Source organism: Anabrus simplex, chromosome 1, assembly GCF_040414725.1.
Source record: "Anabrus simplex isolate iqAnaSimp1 chromosome 1, ASM4041472v1, whole genome shotgun sequence".
Taxonomy (NCBI): Eukaryota; Metazoa; Arthropoda; class Insecta; order Orthoptera; family Tettigoniidae; genus Anabrus; species Anabrus simplex.
Genome location: NC_090265.1, coordinates 483,280,806 through 483,303,433, shown reverse-complemented (window position 1 = coordinate 483,303,433; position 22,628 = coordinate 483,280,806). Strand labels below are relative to the sequence as shown.

Sequence of the window (22,628 nt, the reverse complement as noted above, 5' to 3'; positions counted from 1 at the left end):
CTCACAAAATCAATTTTCATTTGAACTCTTGAATTTCTTCCACCAAATAGCAGATATTGTGCTTTTCGCCCTGAAGCGATTTTTTTTTTTTTTGCTATTGGCTTTACGTCGCACCAACACAGATATGTCTTTATGGCAACGATGGGGCAGGAAAGGGCTAGGAATGGGAAGGAAGCGGCCGTGGCCTTAATTAAGGTACAGCCCCAAAATTTGTGTGAAAATGGGAAACCACGGAAAACAATCTTCAGGGCTACCGACAGAGGGGTTCGAACCTACTATCTCCCGAATACTGGATACTGGTCGCACTTAAGCGACTGCAGCTATCGAGCTCGGTAAGCGAAGTGTTCAAGGTATTCAGATGGACAGTAATGTCACTTAAAAAGGCCCAGTCCGCCATCCACTTAGGATTACGCAAAATAATTTCGGGCCGCCGTTTCATGTCATAAAAGGTATCTGTTGCATTCCGCAAGCAAAAAACTCGATGAAGCACCTTCGCCTTGCTCAGCCATCTTACTTCTGCATGGTACGGGATATCCGGATACTCCACTTCGATGTCATCCAAGAACTCTTTGACTTTTTTTGTTGCTATTTGCTTTACGTCAAACCGACACAGGTAGGTCTTATGGCGACGATGGGACAAGAAAGGCCCAGGAATGGGAAGGAAGCGGCCGTGGCCTTTAAGGTACTAATTAAGGTTCAGCCCCAGCATTTGCCCGGTGTGAAAATGGGAAACCACGGAAAACCATCTTCAGGGCTGCCAACAGTGGGCTTCGAACCCACTATCTCCCGAATGCCAGCTCACAGCTGTGCGCCCCTAAGTGCACGGCCAACTCGCCCGGTACTCTTTGAATTGACGGTGCGTGAGTCCATGGGATCGAATAAAATTTACCACTCGCACAACTGTTCCGATTACGTCTTTAAGTTTGGCGACTTTTGCACAGATTGCCTCCCGGTGTATCAAGCACTGGATCGCCGCCATTAGGGTAGTACCGCTCTGTCATTTTTAATTTTACATAGCTGAGGAGCCCCGTGCGTAGACTACGTAATGCAGGAGCTCCATCCGTCGTTACACTCGTGAACCGCTCCCATTTTAATCCCATTGACTCAAAAACACACTCCACTGCTTGGAAAATATCGAAACCGGTAGTGGTGTCTTTGAGAGCTACCAAGTCTAGGAAATCCTCGGTGAGCCGAATATCGTCATCCACCCTCGAATGAAAATAACGATCTGAGCTGTGTCTGCAATGTAGGTTGATTCATCGAGGGCGATGGAAAAGGATACAAAATTTGCTGCATTCTCCATTAATTGTTGTTCCATATCAACGGCCATATTGTCTATTCTGCGAGGTACAGTGTGAGGAGAAAGAGAGATTTTGTGAAATTTCTCAACTAGCTCCATAGGACAAATATATGCCGCCGCGTCCATTAGGCACTCCTTGATTACATTCCCTTCCGCGAAGGGTTTCCCAGCTTTGGCAATTTGCGACGAACATTTGTAGCTTGTTCGTAAAGTGGGTCCACCAACCTCACTCTCCTCAATCTCCTGTCAGACAAAAATACGGCAAGTCACAACTTTAGTGTTCTTCAGATAATTCAATCATTTATTTATTCCCGTTTGTAAACAAGCATTTAAAAATTAAAACAATAATATCTACAGAACAGTGCTGCTTGAAATTTTCTTTCAATTCTTCCAACTTCGATTAGCGACTGGCGTCTGTCAAATCACCGTAATAATCCCTGTGGTTGGCACTGTAGTGCCGTTACAAATTGTGTTTTTTTAAACATAAAATCTCAGTGGCACACTAAAAAATCGGCTGCTCTCTTCGGCCCGGCGGGCAGACCGCTCGCTCAGCTAGCCAAGCTCCTCCCACCACTACCGAAACTACCTTCCCTCAAAGCGCTCGGAGCACTGGCTTGGAGCGCGGCCAGAGCGCTAGCGCTCGGGGAGCGCTGTTTGGATGGCCCTGTTCTACACTGTACTGGTTTGGGTACATTGCGTGTGTGTGTCTGTTGATGTGCATGTTTGATGTTTATACACAAAACCTGTTTGTCACACTTTGTCCTCTAGTGCTAACCACAATACGAAGGTACACCTGACTCATCGCAAAGAGACCTGGTTCTGGTCTTACGCATACTATCCTGTAGTAAACTACTGCGAGCGATGTAGGCACGGGTGAAGTACATTTCATTTTGTTTCCTCCTACACCACGCATATTTTACTATTTTCTTCCCTGCCTTTCAGCTCCTAATGACTTGTTAATAATAATACCGGTAATGTTATTTGCTTTACGTCCCACTAACTACTCTTACTGTTTCTGGAGGCGCTGAGGTGCTGTAATTTAGTCTCGCAGGAGTTCTTTTTACGCGCCAGTAAATCTACCGACATGAGGCTGACTTATTTGAGCATCTTCGAATACCATCGGACTGAGCCAAGATCGAGCCTGGCAAGTTGGGGTCAGAAGGCCAGCGCCTCAACCGTCTGAGCCACTCTGCCCGGCAGCAAAAAATATTATTATTATTATTATTATTATTATTATTATTATTATTATTATTATTATTATTACCGGGCGAGTTGGCCGTGCGGTTAGAGACGCATGGCTGAGAGCTTGCATCCCGGAGATAATGGGTTCGAATCCCACTCTCGGCAGCCCAGAAGATGGTTTTCCGTGGTTTCGCATTTTACACCAGGCAAATGCTAGGGCTGTACCTTAATTAAGGCCACGGCCGCCTCCTTCCAACTCCTAGGCCTTTGCTATCCCATCGTCCTATAAGACCTATCTGTATCGGTGCGTCGCACCGACACAGATAGGTTTTATGGCGACAGATATAACTAAGGACTAGGATCGGGAAGGAAGCAACCGTGGTCTTAATTAAGGTACAGCCCTAGCATTTGCCTGGTGTGAACATGAAAAACCACGGAAAATCATCTTTAAAGCTGCCGACAGAGGGATTCGAAGCCAGTACATCCCGAATATTGGATACTGTTCGAACTTTGGCGACTGCTACTATCAAGCTCGGTGATGATTTAAGAGTGGATTTCTGCCGCTGGTTAATTGATCAAGCACTCAATCCAGAATTTCTGTCAAGTGTATTAGTGACACATGAGGCAATTTTTATAGAAGGAGTGTTTAATATTTAGTATACCAAGGCAACCTCTAGCACCGGCTCTCAATTAATATCTGGATGGATGCAGTGGGAAGTCTGTCTCTTTGACCAATCGTCTTTTTATTAGCGTTATTTTGCTTTACGTCCCACATACTATTTATACCGTTTTCTGAGACGCTGAGGTGACGAAATTTCATATCGCAGGAGTTCATTTACGTGCCAGTATTTCTACGACACGAGACTGACGTATGTGTGCCCCATCAAATATCATCAGACTGAGCCAAGATTGAACCTGCCAAGTTGGAGGTGGGAAGATAAGGACCTCAACGGTCTCAGACACTCAGACCGGTACCAATCACCTTACTTGCATAAATTTGATCGGTGTAGCTTTCCTTATGGTGACGATGGGACGGGAAAGGAAGCGATCGTGGCATTCATGACGTTACAGCCCCAGCATTTGCCTGGTGTGAACATGGAAAACCACGGTAAACCACCTTTAGGGCTGCCGACAGAGGGGTTGGAACCCACTATATCCCACTCATGAGCTGTGGAATATCCCCATTCAATAGGACAAGGCAGTTTTCCAGCACCGGCTCTAATAAATATCAGGATGGGTGTAGTTGGAGATCGGTTACATCTTTTTTATTAATGTTATCTTGCTCCTGTACAGTAGATACAGTATGTTACTGGAGCTTTCAGAGGACGTGTCGCTTCGACTACGCCGAACCACGTGGATTTTACACGATGGTGCAGACATTTCCTCAACGGTAGACAGGACGATGTGGAACTATCAATTGGCCAGCCTTATTCCAGTGGATTGTTATGCCTGGGGGGACATGAGAAACAAAGTATACCGAACTGAGGTAACCACTTCGGATGACCTCCGTGAACGTATGTTTAAGCACCAGAGGATATTCTGAACCACAGTGGTGTCTTGGCTCGAATGACAAGTTGCTTTACGTCGCACCGACACAGATAGGTATTATAGCGATGACGGGGCAGGTAAGGGTTAGGAGTGGGAAGGAAGCAACCATGGCCTTAATTAAGGTACAGCCCCAGCATTTGCCTCGTGTGAAAATGGGAAACCACGGAAAACCATCTTCAGGGCTACCGACAGTGGGGTACGAACCCACTATCTCCCGAATACTGGATACTGGTAGCACTTAAGCGACTGCAGCTATCGAGCTCGGTGTAACCAGTAAATATACCGACACGAGGCTGACGTATTTGAGCACCTTCAAATACCACTGCACGGGGCCAGGTTCGAACATGCGAAGTTGGAGTCAAAAGGCTGGCACCTCAACCGTTTTAGCCACTCAACCAGGCAGGAAGCACGAAATGTAGGTACGTTTAATTTACTTAGTTGTATAATATGTCCATTTTTCGTTTGAAACAAAACGTTCGATGTGCTTCGATAATTCAATTCTGATTCTACTCATATGGATATCCTATGCCATGCATTTGTTCGTTGGCGCAAGGAACTGTCTTCCTTCTTCTACCTTTACGCAATGCACAACGGGGATCGTACCGCATTTCACGTCCCGGCGTACGTATCCCAACCAATAATTATATCACACGCTCGTACAGGTCGCGCACCGGCACAGGTTTTCAGGTCATTTCCATACTCACTAGACCACAGTGCTGACGACCACAGATATCCCTATCCCCTAAAGGACGTAACAGCAAATGAACCAGTATTAACGCTTAGAATTCAATACATCTCCAGGGTCCGAAACCGATAACTAGTGTTGTCTGAAACCCCTAAGACGGAAACTAAATACTAACAACAACAAACCAGTCTGGCGATAATGTAACGTAACATGTTGTAGACTGGTAGCCTTCAGCTGTTACCGTAGGTCAGTTGCTCGTAAACATAAAACCAGTTTGGCAAGTATATTACGTAACATCTCGTGGCATGGAATAGGGAGCGCTCAGCTGTCACAGTAGTACATTTGCTCTTAAACATAAACAGAACAGAAACCAGTTTGGCAGGGATGGCGCGTGACTTGCCTGTTATCAAAGGAAAGCTATTCATTCACAAGAACAAGGCATACTACCTATTCTAAAAACATCGTACCCCTTTGCTCTCGAAAATAACTTCCGAGGATTACTAAAAGTTTGATATATAGTGGTTCGTCACATCGTTCTCTATTGCTACAATAAATATCTGCACGTATACACCTAACACCCTGTATATCTCGTAGGCAACGCTCCTGGAGTCGGTCTTGCATAAATCAACGAAGTGTCAACACACGACACTATCACAGAGCCATCTACAGTTAAAAGCTGTAAGGTACGCTTGGCAACGCTGTATCTATCTGTCAAGTGGAGGCCGAGAGAAAAGGGGGTGTGTCCGTTTTTTAATGACTTCACCCATATTCACTGCATTTAGACCAACACGATGATTATGATAAATGCACACTCTTCGTAAAATGGTACTAAGAAACACACACATCAATAAATGCATTCACTGAAGTTAGAAATACACATTTTACATGAACAAAAACAAAACACTTTAAGAACAGTACTCACAAGCTCAATTATTGTGGAGCGTTGACAGCTTCCTCCGCTTAGTGTTTTTAGCCTCACTGCTGACATACAGTATGTACCCATTCTATTCGTACGGGCTGTTTGATTTAGTACTTCAACGCACTGCCAGAAAAAATAAACAGAAAAGGATTTTATTCACTGAACATACATTCAACAAAGCCTTCAGAAAACATATATCTACTGTATCTTTCTGCAATCATGTTAACCAAACATACAGCTTCTAATAAAGAAAAGCGCGCCCATAATCTTGTCATTCCTATTCGTACAAGCAAACTGAACACTTGAAATGAACAAAAAAATAAAGGGTTCCTGGAACATGTCAGTGTCTAGTGGAATGTCCCCAAGACGTTTTAATTGCCTGACATCGTCGCCGCGTAGAATACACTAATTTCTTGCACATGTCAGGGCTGATTTTCTGCCATTCCTGAAGAATCACACTTTTAAGTTCCTCCTTCGTACGCATACGTTGCCTACGGAGATTTCTCTTCAACGTAGCCCAAAGATGTTCGATGGGATTTTAATCCGGAGTGGAAAGGTGTTCTAAGCTGCTTAGGAAGGTTCCAGATCAACCATGTCTTTTAATATCAGCAGTGTGTTTTAGGTCATTATTATGCTGGAATATACAGTATAAACAGGTGGCATCCCTATATTTTCGGCACTCTGCTTCACGTTTGCCCACGAGATTGCATTATAGCCCTCCTTGTTCATTATTCCGTCGATGAAATGTATGTTACCCACATCTCTGGCTGACATACAGCCCCAAAACATTACAGACCCACCACCGTATTTTACAGTTCGGAGTGTATTCGCCACATCATTGTCCGTACCAATTATTTTCCATATTCTGTGGATGCTACCTGACCCAAGAAAGGTTTATTTTTGTCTCATAAGACCAGATAACATCATTCCAGAATTCTTTCTCCTTATTTATACGCTCCTTAGCGAATGTCAGCATAAGCCGTCTGTTTTTAATACTTACATATGGCCTTTTCCGAGGGATTTTTCCATAGTACCCATGCCGATACAGGATCCGACGGATGCTGGAGACTGATTTTCTTTCCAGTTAGTTCCTCCATGAGTTGCCTCTATACTGGTGCACTTAATTTGGAATCTGACTTTATAAGCCGAACAACAAGCCGTTCTTTCCTTTCAGTTAAACACTTCCTCTTGGGTTTCCTTGGCGTGTTCTTAATAGTGCCTTTGTATTTACATGTATCAACCACATATTGCACCGTAGAATGTGTTCTATTGACCAGCTCTTCAATCTTCCGTAATGAAAGTCCTTTAAGTGCCAGTTTAAGTATAGTGTTCTTGAGCTCCGTACTCAAATCTGCACTCCTACCGATGTCCACCACAGATACACTAGGTGCAGACAATTGCACTTGACCAGTCGTATGCCGTCACTGAGACTTTTCCGTGCATCGCAACCAAACGGTGGGCATCATCCTGTCCATGTGTACGAATACAAGTGACACACCCGATTGTCGATGCCGGCACATTAATATCAAATTTTTCCTGCCTGTATGTAAATAAGTATGGTTTCCACTAACGAATTGTCATTGACAAACCATGTTTTTACCCGTAATGTACGTTTTATTTCACTCATTCAATCGTTAATGTGAATATACGAGACTTGATAAGAAATTGAAGCCTGTACGAATAATAGAGAGACATACTATAACTCATGTTCATCTGCTTTCAGCACTTTACACGACATTGGGAAATGTAGACAATAAACAATCTATCGCACCATTATTACCACGCCCACAATGACCGCGTTAAAACTAGAACCCTTCCTAAAGCAGCTCAGGATAGAGAGAACAGAAGTTCTTTATAATGTTCACAATCCTCCAGATGGTCTTCGTATACCACTGTTCTGCAGACACACACAACACAATGTTTTTCTTGCTATTTTGCTTAACGTCTCACCGACACAAGTATGTCTTATGGCGATGATGGGACAGGATAGGCCTAGGAATGGGAAAGAAACGGCCGTGGCCGTGCCGGGTGTGAAAATGGGAAACCACGGAAAACCATCTTCAGGGCTGCCGACAGTGGGGTTCGAACCCACTATCTCCCGGATGCGAGCTCACAGATGCGCGCTCCTAACACCACGGCAAACTCGCCCGGTAGTGTCACAGCTTACCCTTCTGGACATTGTCCTTAGTGTAGGGTATACTCAGAAATCTACAGCATATTATCCCTGACATCTCAAAATGCCCACCAAAAATGTTTACATGATAAAAGTGAGTATAACGTGTTTATTATTTCCATATTGAGCCCAGTAATATCTGTCTTGATGGAATCAAACATTTCTAATTGGCTACAGCCAAACCTCACTTTTCCATACCATCACCACCACCACCGCAACCCTAGAACACCCTTAATTCTAATTTTCATCTCACTTTCTAGGCCACGAACTTAATACGCTGGCGTAGCAGGGGGAGAGGTGATACTCCCACGTGGCGCGTCCCAGGTGGCGGATAGGGGGGTCCTAACCGGCTTGCTGGTGGACATGAGGGAAATAAAATACCTCTCGCGGACCAAACACACAACCCCCTGTGGGTGGGGGACGCAGACGAAGAATACACCCACGGTATCCTCTGCCTGTCGTAAGAGGCAACTAAAAGGGGTGACCAAGGGATGATTGGATTAGAACCATGAAACTACTTGTGATTAGTACCACCACGCGGGGAACACCATGGGTCGCTATTACTTGCGCTATGTTAGGTACCAAATAGGTTTGTGATTAGTAGCACGCAGGAAGCACCGCGCAGTCAGGCTTTTACGGTACCTGTGATTAGTAGCACTATACGAGCGACACCAGGGTTCTGGCTTGCCTATGATTAGTATCCACTATATAAGGAACACAACGGGAGAGTACGAGTCCCTGTGGTTAGTACGCTTATGTGATGAAAACCATAGGTTTGCGTTGCCTGTAAATGGCGCCGCTACATGCGGAACACCATAGGTCTGTATTACATGTGCGAATTTCATAACCTGTTAGTAGTACCATAATGTGTGGAATACCGCGAGTCTACGATACTTTTGATTAGTACCGCACCATGACAAATACCATGGTTCTACTTTCCAAGCGATAAGTACCATTATGAGAGGCCGATAACCTATATTTTGGACCCCTTTAGCTTGCAAGCATCCTCGATTCAGTATTGAGCTATAGAAGCAGTCCCTTGGTCAGTATTACTATTGTTTTCCGTTAGTTTCTGAGACTGAGGCATTGCGGGTCGGCTCCACTGATTGTTTTAAATTCATATCCATCCGTTCATTTTTCGTCCTCACGCTTTGAATTCTGGTCAGTGGAGGATTTTTGATTTTGATTTTGTCATTGCATTTCGTCTCATTTCGTACCATCAGGGGCCGATGACCTAGATGTTAGGCCCCTTAAAACAACAAGCATCGTCACCATCACTTTCTTTAAGTGCAGTAACATTGTAGTTACGACCAATAAGATACTCGTATAAGTACTGACTAAAACATCTTTCTAAGTTATCACTTTGATACTTTCTTGACACTAAATACTTTGCTTTCACAGTTCCAAACGAAACTTTTGAATAGGGCCTAACTCATCTTCCTTTCAGTGCAAATAATAATAATCATAATAATTTGCTTACGTCCCACTAACTACTTTCATGATTTTTGGAGACGCCGAGGTGCCGGAATTTAGTCCCTCGAGAGTTATTTTACATGCCAGTAAATCTACCGACACGAGGCTAACGTATTTGCGCACCTTCAAATACTACCGGACTGAGCCAGGATCGAAACTGCCAAGTTGGTGTCAGAAGACCAGCGCCTCAACCGTCTGAACCCACTCAGCCCGGCCCTTTTAGTGCGAAGTTCGAATTGTTCCCTTAAAAATATGAGGCAAGACAAAGACTGTTCTTTCACTGCTTACCTCACGATACTCTATGATATTGTGAAGCATTTTAATAAAAACACTACAAGAAGTGGTCCCTATATAATTTAATAAATATGCAGTTAGTTGAGACCACTTTGTTATTTTACCATCTGCTAAACATGTCATTTCTTTTACCAATACCTGATGACGTATACAGTGACATTCATATCTTGGTAAAGTTTTTTTTTTTTGCTAGGGGCTTTACGTCGCACCGACACAGATAGGTCTTATGGCGACGATAGGATAGGAAAGGCCTAGGAGTTGGAAGGAAGCGGCCGTGGCCTTAATTAAGGTACAGCCCCAGCATTTGCCTGGTGTGAAAATGGGAAACCACGGAAAACCATTTTCAGGGCTGCCGATAGTGGGATTCGAACCTACTATCTCCCGGATGCAAGCTCACAGCCGCGCGCCTCTACGCGCACGGCCAACTCGCCCGGTGGTAAAGTTTTAGTAAATGGGTTGCATTTGGCATATCATCCATCTTCTTGTTTACCCTACTCTACATTTCCAGGCTCCTACCTTGAGGATATTTTTTTAAAAACATTTTTCGATGACAAGTATTTTGGCAAATTTGGAAAAAGTAATTGGACGTACATCAGGGAGAAGCTCATTAGGTTTAGGTGGTAGTATAGTTACGTTGACTTTACTATCACAAATTTTATCCCCTGTTGAAAAACTTTCGTGTGTGACATGTTTTATGCACACGACTGAATCTTTCCCAGGTTCCCAATAATTAACACGTTTAAAATGACAAATCTATTTTTGTTTAATTCCACGTCTGGATGAAAACTAAACGAGGTAACAAAATCTTTTTTAATTCTATAGTTGTTACGATACGTGGAAACAAAATATTTTCTTGGCATGTGCAAATACCGGTACACGAAACATTTTATTAGTACGCCAAATTCAGTCTGCACCTTCACAAATAATAACGTTATTGATTTAACCTCCCTCCAACTACTTTTACGGTTTTGGAAGACGCCGATATGCCGGAATTTTGTCCCGGAGAGGTTCTTAAACGTGCCAGTAAATTTACCGACACGAGGTTGACGTATTTGAGCACCTTCAAATACCACCGACTGAGCTGAGCTTAGAAAGCCAGCTCTACAGTCCAAGCTACTCAGCCCTGCTTAGCCTTCACATTATTTCGATAATAGGCTCTATGCATGCTTGTTCTATCACTTATCTTGTTATATATACTCGAACCTATCCGTAAAAAATTAAACGAAACACGAGACGAAGTTGACGAGACATCAACATACACGGATAGATCCCACGCTTTCACCCTGGCCTCCATTGACGTTGTCCAGCTTACATGACTCCGGCTTGTAACTGTAGCCGGCTATGCACTAGCATAATATACCAGACACCCGAACAATAAATTTGAAAGTAAAGAGAGAAACAAATATAAACGAAAGTTCATAGAACTTGAACACACGCGGCTAAGTAGTAGTGATCAGTATTCGTTAACCAGGTTTCCATGTGGGACAACCCTTACATTCATGCAGCTACTGAATCAACGCTATTATGAGAACAGCTTCCGGCTAGTAAGAATGATGCCAAAACATGGCTTAAATAGCACCTGCTAATATCTTTCACACTCCCATCCACTACTACAAACACTAACATTGTTCAAGTCGAATCGCAAAAATGCCTCACCTATGGCTTGGTTATGTACAGACGGCGTCCTAATCCTGTCGTTGAGTCAACGTTACAGTGTCTACTCATCCTTAAATGACTATAATACAGGGCCGATGACCTAGCTGTTAGGCCCCTTTGAACAAGCAAGTACTAGAATACACGCGACATCCTAAATTTGTCGTTGAGCCAACGTTATGGTATCTACACATCATTCATACTGCCAGGCGAAATCGAAACTTTGACACAATGTCCGGATATTTAAATCTGATCCTCGTTGAAACTCGACCACATGAAGTGAAATTCGCTACAAAAATGAACTCGAGTTTGAAAATATGACTGTCTATTCCCTACAAGAAAGCGTGAAATCGAAATTAAACAACATGTTCGAATAGTTTAATCTCTTCCTCATTACAATTTAAATACTTGCGGTGAAGTTCGCTAAATAAATATAAACTCAAATTTCGTTTGATATTACGTAACATCACTAAAACAATAATCACTACCATCACGATATTCACGCCATAACTCGAGTGTGAGGTTCCAACTGACCTGCCATCTCAACACTCCAAACAGGTATCACCGCGAACTATCCAGTGAAGTAACTTCTCACCAACCTAAGCAAGCTAAACTCCCATTCTAATAAAATTCATTTTCACACCGGCAATGTTTCCAGTCAGGGATATTTTCGTCTCGTAAAGATACAGAATAGAATTCAATTTACGATAATTAAGTATTGGCCGTGTGTCAGATTGTATTTTGATCGTGAGGTCGGCTATCACAAAATGCACTTCGCTGGTATCAAATTGAACCGTCACTTGGACTTAACTGCCGTTTCCTACGGTCTTACATAAAATAGTAATCATGGGAGAACATCAACTTGTACTTAAAATAGGCGTTACAACGCGCTCATTTGGATTTCACAACCCTTACACTATTCAATCGTTCTGGATTGCTACAGGACGTCAATTTTCTTATACAGCCTGTCTCAGAAATATTACACCTCAACCTATACACCATGTCACAAAAATTCCTCTCCGTCGAACAACAGGGCTTCTTACTCTCGGTGTCCTGCTTATTCTACATCACTCATAAAATACATTTTCCTAATTATTCTCATAATATTTCATTTCCATTACAATCCATTTTCTTCTTGCTTGAAACTTTTTTTAAAATACAAGCGATCCCATGACCAAACAACTTTATAATGATCTCACAATTAACTTTTCGAAATTTTTCCGGACCTCGGGAGCAAAATAATATGCCATGATTTTCTGTATCACAAATACGTGGTGTCACAACATTTAAATTTCACAAAAGTGTCAAACTTTATCATAATCATTGGATCTCTATATAAACTGAAAATCTCGCTTGCCTAACTGCTGAACGCATTATTATCTGAATTTTATCCTGACATTATTATTATTATTATTATTATTATTATTATTATTATTATTATTATTATTATTATTATTTGGATATGTCATTATTTGAGTTAATCACACTCATACCGGTTATTCTATCGTTATCATTATTGTAACTTTTACCGGCCCGAGCATTAATTCATTGATTTTCATAGCAATATTTAACTTCACTTTTATTTTTATTAAGAAATTTAAACACAGTTTAAAGTCTCGCGTGCTGACAGAAATAACAGCCAATTCGCCTCCACAATGGAATAACGACAACACACAACATCATTAGCGCACCATACTTGACACACGCCGTATATACAACGCGATGTTAAAATGGACAAGAATTTAAATCTCTAACTACAAAACATAATATTCAAACTAGACAGACCTGTAATTGTGCCTTTCGGCGTGGCATTATCTCGGCTTCATCTTACGTCAGCCACCTCTGGACTTAGCCCCTCATCATTTTAGGACACATTCTTCGCTAAAATACTACCTTGTAAATACACTGATTCTGCACTCGTCTTGGAGCAACACACATTAATTTATTTTTATGAAACTTTACAATAAATTTTATTCTGTGCACATGTACCACAATTAAACCGCCTAGCCTCGCGTCGAGAATTCAACTGATGCTGTTCGCGGAAATTTCCAACTGCTTTCCTCCATGTGTTCCGCAGATCGAATGACCATGAAACGAAAGCTTATCTCTGCCAGACTACAACAGTACTCTCTTACCGATTGTCAAAATAACCTTGTCCGCAGTCATTCAAAGAGCCACCTGTCAATCTGTAGTCTTCCTACGCAGAAGTTCAGGAATCCTACAATTATTTAACTTGTGATTTTCCCCCGACCGGGATAGATGTAACTACAATGTTTAAGTTGTCTTCGTCTCCATTACCACTTGGTGAAATACTCATCCCTGAAGCCAACTGGCTTTAGAGATTCTGCAAGTCTATTTCGCCCACTTTAAGTTTTCTTCTTAATGTCGTAGGTTCACCCTCTCGAACAATTGAATGATGACTGATTCTCTTGGTTGAGGAGGGGATATTTATCCATTCTCTAGGGACTCTTTGCTTGTCGTTATCTACTGTGGTGCAATCATTCCATTTGATGACCACTGGACCGATTTCTTTGAGACTCACCCCAAATATTCCACCTAATTTTCCAGTCACGATGGTGTTAGTCGCTGACTTTTTCTGTCTCTTTAACGGGTGTAATTAAATTAATTAATTTAATGCACAATGGTTTCCGCGCATGTAGACATGTCCTTGACACGTGTGTTCCTCTCGACCAAGATAGATGCTACCTTCTCTCCAAGCCTAATTAAACACATTTCCACCCTGTGAAATTTAACTTCATCAAATATTTCTCAAATTCTTAATTACTTAATTCTTTTTTAATGGCAGTGCCGACATCTCTCATAATGAGGATTATTAGGCAGAATTTCATTATTAATTACCGGAGGTCTTTAGAAATGTTCCGACCTCGTGGGATGTTTGGTGGGTCGCCTCCCGCTGAGAGTTACCATGCCACGGAACGCGAGATGAGCTTGCAATAAGAATATGGATACATTCCATCTTGTAGTTGAAATTTTAGTAAGGTAGAATTATGGGCTCATTATTTGGACCACAGTTTCCACCAATTAGGCATCTTCGTTGACTATCATTGAGTTTATATCTTTTCTTCCATGACTGGCATACTTCGTTCTTATGACAGCCTGGCTATAAATAAATAAATAAATAAATAATCTCCCGAATACTGGATACTGGATAAATAAATAAATAAATAAATAAATAAATAAATAAATGTCAGACCCCGTAGCGTAACAGTTAGTGTTATTAGCTGCCGTCCTCGGGGGTCCGGGTTCGATTCACGGTACTGCCAGAAATTTAAGAATGGCAGGAGGGCTGGTATGTGGTTGAAATGGTACATGCAGCTCACCTCCAATGGGGGTGTGCCTGAAAAGAGCTGCACCACCTCGGGATGAGGACACGGGTGTACTTACTTTAATAAATGTATGTATGTTGAGTCCTCAGCCCTAAGGCTGGTTGGATCCTCAACAGCTCTGCCATCAGCTGTTATAGATGGCCTAGGCATCACTGAAGAGGCGTACTAGGGAAATGAGGAGTGAGGTAGATTCCCGTTGCTTTCCTCACCGAGCCAGAGTTGCTATTACAGATCAGTCTGCCAAGCCCACTGAAATGCATGCACCGTCTGACCCTATGAGCAACATTTTCACACCATTCATGGCAGGGACTGGCTGCGTAAGGAATGGCATTACTAGCATCGCTCATACCTCAGTCACTTTCATATTGTCAAAGCCAAGGATAAGACAGAGACAGATCAATGAAAGTAACAAAATTGCTCTAGCCTATACCAGAAGACATAGTGCACTGCAAACACTAGGTCCTGCCAGCAAAGGCATACTTTAATAAATAAATAAGTAAAATAAAATTATATATATATATATATATATGTATGTGTGTGTGTGTGTGTGTGTGTGTGTGTGTGTGTGTGTGTGTGTATGCTGAGAGCTCAGCCCGCAGGCTGGTTTGAACCTCAACAGCTCCGCTATCAGCCGTCATAGGTGACTCAGGTGTAACTGTAGAGAAGTACTAGGGAAATGAGGAGTGAGGTAGTTTCCCGTTCCTCAAACAAATACTTTGGTATGTATAATTTGCTTTACGTCGTACCGACACAAATAAGTCTTATGATAACGATGGCATAGGCCTAGAAGTGGGAAGGAAGCGGCTGTGGCCTTAATGAAGGCACAGCCCCAGCATTCGCCTGGTATGAAAATGGGAAACCACGGAAAACCATTTTCAGGGCTGCCGATAGTGGGGTTCGAACCTACTATCTCCCGAATACTGGATACTGGCCGCACTTAAGCGACTGCAGCTATCCAGCTCGGTTTTAAAGTAGTTAGTGGGACATCTTTCTTTTGCGTTGCACTGAAACAGACAGGTCTTAATGGCGACGATGGGATACGAAGAAGCTGGGATTGTTAAAGAAGCGACCCTGTACCTTAATTAAGGTGTCTCGTATGAAAATGGGAACCTACCGAGAACGATCTTCAGGGCTGCTGACAGTGGGTTTCGAACCCACCATCTCCCGAATGCAAGCTCGCAGCTACGTGACTCAAACAGCGTGCCAACTCGCTCGGTTTAGTGGGACGTAAAATCATTGATTATTATTATTATTATTATTATTATTATTATTATTATTATTATTATTATTATTATTATTACCATGATCCTTTGTCGTCCATGCTATTTCTGGATGGATGCAGTATGTTTACATCTATCTCCTGCCACAGGCCAGAGTAAAATGTGGTTTCCATCGGTCTCAGTCTCATTTATGACTGTGACAGTATGAACGCTGCTGATGTATGGGTGGCGCTGAGTAATTAATGCTATGCTCGTACTGTCTGGATGTTATGAAAGGTGCTACTCATGGGGCTGGTCGTGCTGCAAAAGCACTTTCTGGCTCAGTGAGGAAACGAGGGTAAACTATCTCACTTCCAATCTTGCTTTCTACGCCTCATGGCGCCGTAATTGGTTTCCCTATAACCGCATAATATTTTGTGGTTCTTTTTGAGGATCCAGCCAGCCTGCGGGGTGAAGACGCGACAGACAGGTACTTAGTCTACGTTCTACATATTTGGTAGTCACCAACATTCTGTACTGTAGAGTGTTGTGACCGGACGGGTGAACGACTGTGCGATATATTTTGTAGTGAAAATGAGAAACGATGGAAAACCGTCCTCATAGCAGGCAAATCCTGGAGTTGTACCTTTATTAAAGCCACGGTCGCTTCCTTTCATGTCCTATTTCTTCCTCACCATAAGACCTGTGTCGGTGTAACGTAATATCAATAACAAAAAAGAAAACAAGTCTTCGAATTGAGGTGGTCTTTTATCTAGGGCTCGCAGATGATGCCCACAGTGTTTGGTCGTTTCCAGAGCTGCATTGATTCTTGTACGTCTCTTAAAAATTGACAATCACCAGTAATCATGCACTCAAGGTATTTAAACATTGTCACTTGTGGCAGTTCTTGTCGTGTACTTGGATTATTCTGATTATAAATAAATAAATAAATAAATAAATAAATAAATAAATAAATAAATAAATAAATAAATTTAAATAGTATCCATTTTTGTCTAAATACAAATGTTTTCTAGCAAACTGATTAGGTATATCGAGAAGCGAACTGTTTTATTTAAAGCATCGAACATAACGAAAAACAAGACTTCCTTGGTTTTCTTTTGCATGTTTGGCTTTAAACTTTTCACTTTTTCATCGGCCGCACTTAAAAAAAACGGTTTAACATTGTTTGCTGTATTTTTTTTTCTTGAGTACATGGAGCTAGCTGCCGGCATCTGTACCGTAGAAAAGAACTGTGAAGAGGTTTCGCGTTTAGTCTGTATGTTCCGTATTTTCAGTACGGAATTCAACTTAATAAATACTCACTCTATACGCCATTTGATTTCAACTAAGTGATCCCCAGTCAGCACCAACAGTGGTCCCAACATATTCACATTTATTTGGGCTGTCATTGCCCACACCGTTCAAAAATATTCCTTCTGGAATGTTGCCCTGTTTACTAAAATATATACATTTTGTTTTATTTAGCCCGCCTGGTAGCCATGATCGTTAAGGCGTTGAAGTCTAAACGGCCTGACACCGTGGTTAGCCGGTTCGAGTCTCGTTGGTCGAAAAAACGTTCACCATCAGGATGTTGGCTGACAGGGTAGGGAAGTTGGTGGTATACAATTTCTAATCACTAAATTCCAAACCTCTCCGCAGTGCTCATATGGAGTGACGGCATATGACGCTGATGATGGTGATTCGTCCGTCGTATGGGGACGTTATGTCTTGAGCAGACTCCTTGGTGCTATTCGACAGGAGTAGGCTATGTGCCGGCATCGGGTTTCACCCTTTCCCTTCCTACTATCACATATCACGTCGTTCATTTCATCTCATTAAATAACTCCTCTGATGAGGTTGACGTCAGGAACGGCATCCGGTCATAAAAAAACCCGCCACGACAGATTCATCTCACCTCATACCCGACCCCATAGAGACGAGAGAAGAGTTGGACAAATAAACAAACAAACAAACACAAATTTTGTTTTATTTACATCAATATACAATTCATAAACATGGCTGACTTCTGATATTAACCATTACTTGTACGCCGTCCAAAGAATCAGCAAGGGCCTCTCGATCATCATAAATTAAAGAGTAAAGTTGATAATAAATGCAACCCTGACGTACTCCACGCTGAATGGTAATCTCGCTGTATTAGCACCTTCAACACTTAAATCTGCTGTTTGATTCCAGTATAGGTTCTTAATGAGTGCTCTTTGTCATCGATTCCCATAGGTGGGCAATTTTCAAGTAAATATTTACATTCGGATTATTAATATGTATTTAAAATTCGTCTAGCAAACTGATTAGGTATATCGAGAAGCGAACTGTTTTATTTAAAGCATCGAACATAACGAAATACGAGAATTATTGTTCTGTGCAATTTTCCTAGTTTGAGAATAAACTGTTTTTTTATTTTTCTCAGGGCTTGGCATTTCTGCTAAAATGGGACACAAATTCAAAACAAGCCTCAAATTTATAACCTTGTTTCGTTCAAAATTTCCTGGAGATTAAGACTAACCAATATACCTGTTGAAATATATTGATCAATAGTCTTGCAATAATCAGTTCTTTTATTTTATTTACTTAAATTTCTTTACAGCTTTGCCTCTTATTTCAGTGAAACAACCTGAACGAAGCAATGTGTACGGATTGCTGTGAGCAGTTATTCATACAATGCCACTTCTGCTGTGCCCTGCCTGTCATCATTGCGGTGTTGCTTATGGCCCTACTATTGTAAGTACATTATTATCCCTACCTGCTCACAAAATATCTCTTCACTCATGCCCCTATTTATGATCTAAATGATTACGGATTCAAATGACTAAACCACTTTTAAATTAAGTTTTAATTAAGCGGCGGGCGGTCCAAAAGGGACAGGTTATGCTCACGACCAGGCACGTAGGTATATACAGAGCGGAAGGTAACTGATACACAGAATTAACACAAGTAATACATCTTATGAGAGGACAATCGATTGGAGCCCTGCACGCGCTGCAGACGCGTGTACGGGAGTGCTGAGTTGTGTGAGCGAAATGGAGATAGGCATAGAACAATACCGAGCGGTCATCAGTCGTTGGAATAACCACATAACGTACCAGGTATGTAGACTAAAACGTATTATTAATTACTTTGAAAATGGTGTTGGCAGCGATAGTGATCGCTGTGCTTTTGGTATTTGGAGGATTGGAAAACAATTCTGGGCCGTTGAGTTGGGAAGATATTGAAAAAAATAAGGAAGTGGTAAAGGTCAACCAAGCAGACACGATGAGGGACCTGATCATGGAATAGAACAAGGACGTTCAGGACTTGAAAGGTAACCTGAGAAGAGATGTTGTTTGAGACATCAGTCCATAGACGGCTTTGAAACAGCTCTCCATAACACCCTGTCCTGTCCTAACCTTTTCATTTCTACATAACTACTACATCCTACATCTGCTCTAATCTGTTTGTCATATTCGTACCTTGGTCTACCCGTACCGTTCCTACCACCTACACTTCCCTCAAAAACCATCTGTACAAGTCCTGGGTGTCTGAAGATGTGCCCTATCATTCTATCTCTTCTTCTGGTAAAATTTAGCCAAATCGATCTCCTCTCACCAATTCGATTCAGTATCTCTTCATTCGTGAATCTATCTATCCATCTCACCTTCAGCATTCCTCTATAATGCCACATTTCAAAAGCTTCTATTCTTTCTTTCTTTCTTTCTTTCTTTCTTTCTGAGCTAGTTATTTTCCTTGTTTCACTTCCATACAATGCTGCCACGGTGCAGACGAAAGTCTTCAAAACCATCTTTCTGATCCCTATATCAATTTTCGAAGTGAGAAAATTGTCTTAAGAAATGTCTTCCTTGCTTGTGCTAGTCTGCATTTTATGTCCTTACTTCTTCCATCGTTGGTTATTTTACTACCCAAGTAACAATATTTCATCTGCTTCTGTTAAGACTTCATTTCCTAATCTAATATTACCTGCATCACCTAACTTCGCACGACTGCTCTCCAGTACTTTTGTTTTGGACTTGTTTATTTTCATCTTGTACACCTTTGCCAAGACTGTGTACATATTATTCAGCAATTTCTCCACATAAAATAACAGTATCATCAGCAAATCTCAGGGTTTCGGCTTCATCTCCTTGGATTGTGATTCCGTTCCCAAATTCCTCGTTGATTTCCTTTATCGCCTGTTCTATGTAAACATTGAAAAGGAGAGGAGTCAAACTGCAGCCTTGCCTCAATCCTTTCTGGATTGCTGCTTCTTTTTAAAGCCCTCTATTCTTATCACTGCAGACTGATTTTTGTATAGATTGTAGATAATTCTCCTTTCTCGGTATTTGATCCTGATCACCTTCAGAATCTCAAACAGCTTGATCCAATCAACATTATCGAATGCCTTTTCTAAATCTACGAACGCCAGGTATGTGGGCTTGTCTTTCTTAATTCGGTCATCTAAGATCAGACGCACTTCGGGATTGCTTCACGTATTCCGACATTTTTTCTGAAACCAAATTGATCTTCTTCCAACTAAGTTTCAACTTGTCTTTCCATACTTCTGTAAATAATACATGTTAAAATTTTTCAGGTGTCAGGTACTAAACTAATGGTGAGGTAGTCTTCACGCTTGTCAGCACCGGCTTTCTTGAGAATAGGTATAAGAACGTTGGCACTTCTCTTGTATCATACACCTTACACACTAAACGGAATAACCTCTCAATGCTGGTTTCTCCTAACGCAGTAATTAATTCTGAGGGTGTGTCATCAATTCCAGTTGTCTTGTTCCTATTTAGGTCTCTCAAAGCTCTGTCAAATTCTGGCCTCAAAATTGGGTCTCCCATGTCATCAGCGTAAACAGCCTCTTCTTGTTCCAGAACCAAATTATCTACATCTTCACCTTGATGCAACTGTTGGATATGTTCCTGCCATCTTTATGCCTTATCTTCTTTCGCTAGAAGTGGTTTTCCATCTGAGATCTTAGTATTCATACACCTAGTTTTCCTTTCTTCAAAGGTTTCCTTGATTTTCCTGTATGCAGCATCTACCCTTCCTAGGACCATACAACCTTCAACATCCTGACAGGTATAAGAGAATGCTATAAATATCAGGAGGAAGTGGATATTTCAAAGGAACACCGCATGGTGTTAGAGCAGCGTACAGGAGATCAACGCTTGCCCAACGTAGCAGATGCCTGATCGTTTATAGAATTAAAGAAAATAGGAGCGAGAGTAAATTGGCATTATTATGTTCTGATTTAGAAGTGATAAAGGCAGGAGTGAAAGTGGCAAGGAATCTAATGTGGATGAAGCGCAGAGAATAGGAAGGACTCAAGAAAATAGGCCAGTTAAGGTGCAAATGATCAATCAATCAATCAGTCAATCAATCAATCAATCAATCAATCAATCAATCAATCAATCAATCAATCCTGATCTGCATTTAGGGCAGTCGCCCAGGTGGCAGATTCTCCATCTGTTGTTTTCCTAGTCTTTTCTTAAATGATTTCAAAGAAATTGGAAATTTATTGAACGTCTCCCTTGGTAAGTTATACCAATCCCTAACTCCCCTTCCTATAAACTAATGTTTGCCACCATTTTCCCTCTTGAATTCCAACTTTATCTTCATATTGTGATCTTTCCTGCTTTTGAAGACACCACTCAAACTTATTCGTCTACTAACGTCATTTCACGCCATTTCTCCATTGACAGCTCGGAACATACGACTTAACATTAAAATCCATTTTTAATGATAACGGGGTGAAAGCCTATAATATTCTCCGGAATGCCAAGCATTTAAAAGGGACGGTAGTTTGGACCCAAGAGAGTTAGGTATTGAAGAGGGAAAGCAGCTGACGTCTTCGATTCCATCTGGGAAAAGCCAGAAGAGGGAGCTTTACAGCGTTCATAAGGGGCAAGAGACTTATCATAGGTAATGGCTGGAGAAAGAATTACTCATCTCAGCTGGAAACATTGCCTCGAGTATACAATGCAGTGTCATCACCACAACGAGGCAAAATGAATGGTGACAGCAAGAAACAGGAGTGGAACACGTTCTAACGGGTTTGCTGACAAGTACAAAAATGGTGTTAAACCTGAGGTTGAATCGGGGGGACAGCACTAGTCGATCACCGGTAGTTGTAAAAAGCAGAAAAAGAAACATGGACAGAATCTGAAAGACATTCGGGCTAAGAAGGAGGTACGGTGGAGGTAAATGGAAATAAACGGGGATGGAAGGTGCTAGGGGGAATTTATAGCTCTCCTCATGGAAGTATATGCCAAATTTACAAGACAGTAAATACAAGAAGTAAAATACGAAATGTGACTGATAACAGAAAAGCGAAATAACCAGAATGGAGGGTTGGCTTTGTTAATGTAAAGGCTTAGTAAGTAAACTGAGGAATGATGGAGTGTTTTGAAATTGTGGAAAATTTCAAGATATTTCCCTTTTAGAAACATTAATGCCGGAAGTGGGATCTTATCGTGGAAGGAGTTTGTTACGAGAAGTGTAATGAAAACAAAGATAGGGGCACAAAGGAGAACCCTGGGAGGAATATCACTTCTAATAAAGGAGAAGATTAGTAATCAGATAGAAGAATTACTTCTGGAACGATATCGAGGATGTAGTTTGGATAAAGCTCAAACTGGATGGTAGAAAACAGAGAGAGATGTATAGGCTTCCTATATAATCATCCCTTAGGGTCACTGTACACAAACATGAATTTTTTTGAGGCTTTGATAGAGTAGATTAACTTAGTGGGAGGTAACTTGGAAGAAGCAGAAATTATTTTGTTCGTAGATCGGAATGCATGGATTAGGGAGGCAACCCCAGCGTAGAGGGAATGGAGCCAATGGGAGGAAGCTGAAG

The 22,628-nt window shown here is 41.7% G+C and overlaps 1 protein-coding gene across 1 annotated transcript in view; it reads left to right on the top strand.

The window, feature by feature from the left end:
* The window catches only part of LOC136867486 (protein maelstrom), a 156,144-nt gene that overhangs the window by 10,973 nt on the left and 122,543 nt on the right, over positions 1-22,628 (top strand). The window contains exon 2 of the mRNA XM_067144711.2: positions 18,397-18,512. Within this exon, the coding sequence (XP_067000812.2) occupies positions 18,453-18,512 (60 nt within the window). The 5' untranslated portion in view covers positions 18,397-18,452. The remainder of the gene's footprint in view (positions 1-18,396; positions 18,513-22,628) is intronic.